Source organism: Pteropus vampyrus, unplaced genomic scaffold (genome assembly GCF_000151845.1).
Source record: "Pteropus vampyrus isolate Shadow unplaced genomic scaffold, Pvam_2.0 Scaffold72, whole genome shotgun sequence".
NCBI classification, from domain to species: domain Eukaryota; kingdom Metazoa; phylum Chordata; class Mammalia; order Chiroptera; family Pteropodidae; genus Pteropus; species Pteropus vampyrus.
In genome coordinates, this window is record NW_011888853.1 from 2,897,073 (window position 1) to 2,902,313 (window position 5,241).

At 56.5% G+C, this 5,241-nt stretch overlaps 1 protein-coding gene across 1 annotated transcript in view; it reads right to left on the reverse strand.

Moving 5' to 3' along the window:
• Window positions 1–1,189: 1,189 nt before the first annotated feature.
• The window catches only part of ST6GALNAC1 (ST6 N-acetylgalactosaminide alpha-2,6-sialyltransferase 1), an 11,419-nt gene continuing 7,367 nt past the window's right edge, over window positions 1,190–5,241 (reverse strand). Inside the window, 10 exon segments of the mRNA XM_011362076.1 lie at window positions 1,190–1,376; window positions 1,675–1,779; window positions 1,863–1,952; window positions 2,118–2,165; window positions 2,167–2,219; window positions 2,430–2,571; window positions 2,797–2,890; window positions 2,893–2,967; window positions 3,123–3,291; window positions 4,066–4,155. Coding sequence (XP_011360378.1) covers window positions 1,190–1,376; window positions 1,675–1,779; window positions 1,863–1,952; window positions 2,118–2,165; window positions 2,167–2,219; window positions 2,430–2,571; window positions 2,797–2,890; window positions 2,893–2,967; window positions 3,123–3,291; window positions 4,066–4,155 — 1,053 coding nt within the window.

Here is a 5,241-nt window from a genome sequence, read left to right on the forward strand (position 1 = left end):
TGGGAAGACATGAAAAAGAAAAGCGGGTGCGGAGATGCCACCCCCTGCTGCCCTGAGCTGGTACTGCATCCTTTCTGATCAGAGCAAATCGGTCCTGTGGGTATGAATTAGCTTTTGAGCATTGTCTAAAAGGAAGCTGGCTGCTTCTACTTTTTTGTTTGCCTTTTAGGCCCTCACTGAGGGCCCACATTCTGTTTAGCATCTTTAGAGTTCTTCTGGGCTTCAGAGTCCAAACCCTGGAGCTAGAGCTCAAAGATGTAAGATGAACCGAAATATCTTTGGTTGAGCCCAAATTCTCATCGTGGGGTTTGAGAAAATGCACATTGACGGGAGAAGAGAAGAATGAAAAGGGAAGCAAAGCTAGTTCCTTGTTATGTCAGGCATTTTACAGACAGCAATTTTTTTAAATCCTCGTGAAATGGGTTAAAAGTCATGTCGCAGACTGGGAAACAGTAGCCTAAGAAAATGTTAAGGGATTTTTTTTTTAAAGGGTGAAATAATGACTCTCATACAACTATAAAATGCACATTATGTCAAAGGTTTTATTTAACTCATTCATTAATGAAGGAACTAATAAGATGCAGACGCCGGTCAAGTGGAACCCTTAGTACAGACGCGCACGCTCGGGGCCATCGGGGACGCTAAGGCGAGTCTGCGAACAGGCACAAAACGGGTCACTGCATCTTCGCCGCACAAAGTTTATTTGTATCTCCATGGACAAGAACCACCTCTATTGCTATCAGTTTTCTGTCACCCAGACGGTTTCTAATAGCTCAAAGACAAGGAGAGGTGAAGACCCTTCTAGAATAAAACAACCTCTGGAGGTGTCCTTTAGACTCTTGAGCGAGATTAAGTAGCGCCTTCAAGATTTCACAATTGCTAAAGAAGAAGATGTGGAATTCGAACTCAAATCTGTGTTTCCGTAAATTCTAGCTCTTTCCTCCATGCCAAGTAGCTTTTGGACGATGAAGGGTGATTTCCAGCAGAGATCTGTGGTATAGGCTGCTCGTCACCTCGTTTAGTTAAAAGTTCTTGGTCTAAGAGAGGAGCAGAACCTGCGGCATCTTCCCAAGGTCTCCAAGGCCTCAGCCATCCTCCTCCTTGGTACGAATGTCCCCTCGGAAGTCCGGAGTGGCCTGGAGCCGGTCCCGCCGGGGAACAGCTGAGGAGCGACGCAGCCCAGCTCCAATCAGCTCTTTGGAGTGGAAGTTACGGGACGCTGGTAGAGGCGAATTATACCTTCGTCGTGTAGCCGCTTCCAGAGCGTTCTCTCTAACTCGCAGTCGTGGTTGATGTAAAAGATCGTCTTCCTCCATGACGTGTCACAGTAGTGGTTAGAGAAGCCTGGGTGGCCCTCGGTGACGAAGCCGTAGGCACTCGCCTGGGGAAGGTTGGAGGAGAAGCGGCCTGCCCGTCGCTCCCTCCCACGCTGCCCCTCGCGGGCTAACTCTGCTGGGGGCGGGTCCCTTTATCTGGGTTCCGTCCCTCGGAGTCTGCTGCAGGCCCCTGGGTGCACTTGCACACATGCATGCATCCACCCCCAGGGGTGTGCACCCAGCCCAGCCATTGCCTCATGGTAGGCAGGCCAGGCGTACCCTACAGCTGCCTCCCCAGGTACTCCTGCTCCTGAAGCAGAGCCTCACCTGGCCACAGGGCCTCACCTGGCCACAGAACCTCACCTGGCCACAGAGCTGAAGGGCGATGAGCAGCAGGAGGGCCCCAGTGGTGGGGCAGTATATTCTCTAGTGGACGGTATCCAGGGTCTTAGACCTCAAGAACCTGTGAAGTACCCCAGCCCCCCAACCATCAGGAAGCCGCAAGGGTGGGGAGGATCTAGCCACTTCTGTGCTTTCCACTCACACCTGTTCTTCACATATGGGAGGAAGTCTGGACGCAGCAACAGGTACCTGTCCAATCGCAAGTCTTCCCAAGAAGCCTCCTGGGGCCTGTGCCTATGGGCAGGGGCGGTCATTCAGGCTCAGCGCTCTTACCTCGCCCAGTGGGGGCCACATCAGCTTCGTGGGCATGTGACAGCTGAGACTGTCCCCACCTCTCCCACCCTGCACAGCTGCTCACTGCACGGCTCAGCCTGGGTAAGGGGACAAGGCAGTGGCTACCTGAACCAGAAAAGACTCTTTTTCACCAGGGTCTGATTCAGGAGCAGCCTCCAGCCACTCATCGTCCCAGGTGCCTTCCAGGAAGTGCAGGCAGCGGATGTCCTGAGGACCGAGGACACCGAGCGGTCGGGGACTGCTGCCTGCGGTGGCCCGGCTCCCACTCCAGACTGCCCAGCGGCAGGTGCCTGGCTGTCCTCCCGGCTCTCGCCCCGAGTATGAACGGAGCCCGTACCGACCACAGACTCCAGGCCCAGGGTGCCCAGCTGCCTTTCTCGCCTGGGTGCTCCCTCATCCAAACCCATTCCCCTAGGCTCACTTCCCCAGGGGCACGTGCCGGAAACCCTGACGGCCCAATATGACAAGCGACTGGGTCAGAGAGAAGGCAGTAAAGCCGTAGAAGGACGTCCGAGCACCCACGTCCTGTTCGTAGCCCTCGGTGACAGCTCCGCTCAGGCTGTGCAGAAAGACAAGTCAGACAGAGCACACGAGTGCAGGGGTGAGACGCATGCAGGTGGGCGGGGAGAGGAGGAGAGACGGCAGCCGTCACACACAGGCGCTCTCCAGAGAGCCAGGAACGCCACCTTCCAGAAACAGGCGTGGAACGCCCCGTCGGCTCCCTCAGAAGAGCCTGTCTCTGCAGGAGAGTGGCCGGGGGGCGGCTGGGCGAGGGCCAGCTCACCGGAACACGTAGTCATGGCTGTCTGTCTCGCGGCCCACGCCCGAGTTGTTCAGGATGCTCCCATTGCCCAGCATGGCGCAGCTGATGCTCCGGGGGCCCCAGCAGGGAGGCTGGCCAGGAGCAGCTGCTGCTGGGGCCCTGGAGGGAAGCGAGTCACCACCTTCTGCACCACTGGAACAAGGGGGTCTCCATTCAGAGCCCTGGGAGGGCCAGGGGTCCCGCCCATCCTTTCTCCCGGGGCTGGTGGTCCTCAGCGAAGAGGCGAGAGGCAGCCACCCTCCGCCACGGCCGAGGGCGCAGCCAGGCTCCCCAAGACCTCGACTCACAGGAGTGATTGAGCTCCATGAAGCCAAAGGGAGGCACGAAGTGCTGCAGGCGGCTCCACTCGCTCTGGCCGAAGCATCTAGAGTCCAGGAAGAGGGTGAGGTTGGGCAGAAAGAGATTCCGGAGCCGGAGGGATTTGGAGGCTCTCACCTTCACAGAGTTGGGGCATTTCTATGTGCAGGAGGGTGGGTCAAGCAGAGAGAGGCCGAGGCAGGGGGTGGCCACGGCCCCCGGGGCTGAACTGGGGGCCGGGCAGACAGCAGGCCTCAAAGTGTCGGCCTCTGCCACCTCGTCCAGCCCATCCCCAGGCCACCGTGGCCCTGAAGGTTCCCAGAAAAGGGGCAGTTCCTGGCCCTCAAGGCAAACACTCCTTTGCAGTTGTGAGAGAAACAGAACAGCCTGCCACGTCTGTGTCCCCGTGCGCTGTCGCGGGCGTGGTTGCAGCTGTGAGTGTAATCGTGCACACTTTGAATGCTGCCCTCCTGTGCGTGTGGGCCCAGGCTGCTTTTGGCGATGTCAGAGAGAGAAACTGTGAGGATGTCTCTGCAGGAGGACAAGGCAGTCCCAGGCACCAGGGCCGAGCCCCAGGTGGGGTATCTTTGTCCATCAGTCTCTGCCCGCTCCACACCCGCTGCCTTGCCAGAAGATGGGGCTTCCGGTGTTAAACCCCAGAACACGTCACATCCTGTCACCCCGATTGATGAGCTTGCAGACATTCTAGGGGGTCCAGAATAGGCTCACACCTTCCCGTGCTGCCCGGGCCGGGATTCTGGGACCTGCCTTGTCCTCCCCTACTTCAGCCACTACAGGAAAGAAGGATGGGACGGGGTGGGGACCGGGTGGGAGCGGAGCCTGGGAGGCGAAGGAGAGGGCGGGGGCGGGTGGTCTGCCAGGAGGGGCTTCGGAGCAAGGAGACACAGAGCAGGGCCAGTGGCAAAAACGCGCCGTCTGCAGGTCCCCTGCGTCGAAGCTGTATTTTTCCTCAAGATCCCACCTAGGCCGGGACTCGAAGTCAGCGGCCCGCAGCCGTGGGCTCTGCGGCCGGGGCGGGGGGAGATGGTCCCACACGGGTAGGCAGGGCCAGGTAATGGTTCGCATTACACGTCAGATGGAGGAGTTTAGACTTATTGACAATCTGTCTACTCGTCCAGGAGGAGCTATGAGAGAATTTCACATGGGAGGCTGAGGGAGTCGGGGCACATAAGCCAGTCCCCACCCCAGAGGGCTTTTTCTAGCCGTGGTGGAAGATAGATTTCGGGTGGCTGGTCTGACTTCTGGCATGCAAGGATTTTGGCTCCAGGGATTGGGTTCACTTTCTTTCTTTTATTTTCTGTTTTCATGTGAGGCTGTCAAAAGTATCAATTTATGTAAATCAAATTATGTAAATTAGCATGAGATGTCCCGCTGAGAACAGCCTGGAGCCTCTGCTCTGCACGTCCTTTGAGTGGACTTTGGGGCAGGGTCTCTGTGCAACACAGGTTTGGGGGGATTACTGGAGCTTTGGAAGAAAGATCCTTTCTCTCTAGCCATGACCCAGATGGATTTCGAGGCGTCTCTAAATCTTACCGGGCATCCTAGGCCTCCCTCACTCAGCTTGGTTACTCTTGTTCTGAGCTCTCTCTGTGTCCATCATTCTTCAACTCAGCCACGTATGACAGACTAACCAAGGTTACAGGACGGGAGAGAGAGACAGCGTGAAAAGTGTGGCCAGGTGGACCGAGTGAGCATCCTAGCACTTCTGTTCACGAGCTGGTGTGACCGGGAGAAGTGGTCTTTATCTGCGTGACCCTCAGGTTTTGAATCTGTAAAGTGGGCTGCTTTCGATTCTGAGAGAAGTCCACTGTGAGCGGTAAAGCTGACAACATGAGTTCAGCTTCTGGCACGAAATACAGACTCAGCCAGATAAGTCTCATTCCTTCTCTCCCCACCGAGGGGCCTTCTTCCCGGTCATTCTTGATTTATCACGTGCAAGCTGGAGCTCTCCTTGGCCTGGTCTCTTCGACTCTTCTACTCACCGCCCCGTTTAACAGTTAATGAATTCATTCTCTTAGGCAGAAAATACTTAGCGAGCACCTCCTGTGTGCTTCGTACCAGTTACTGGGGCCTCGGCGTTGAGCTTAG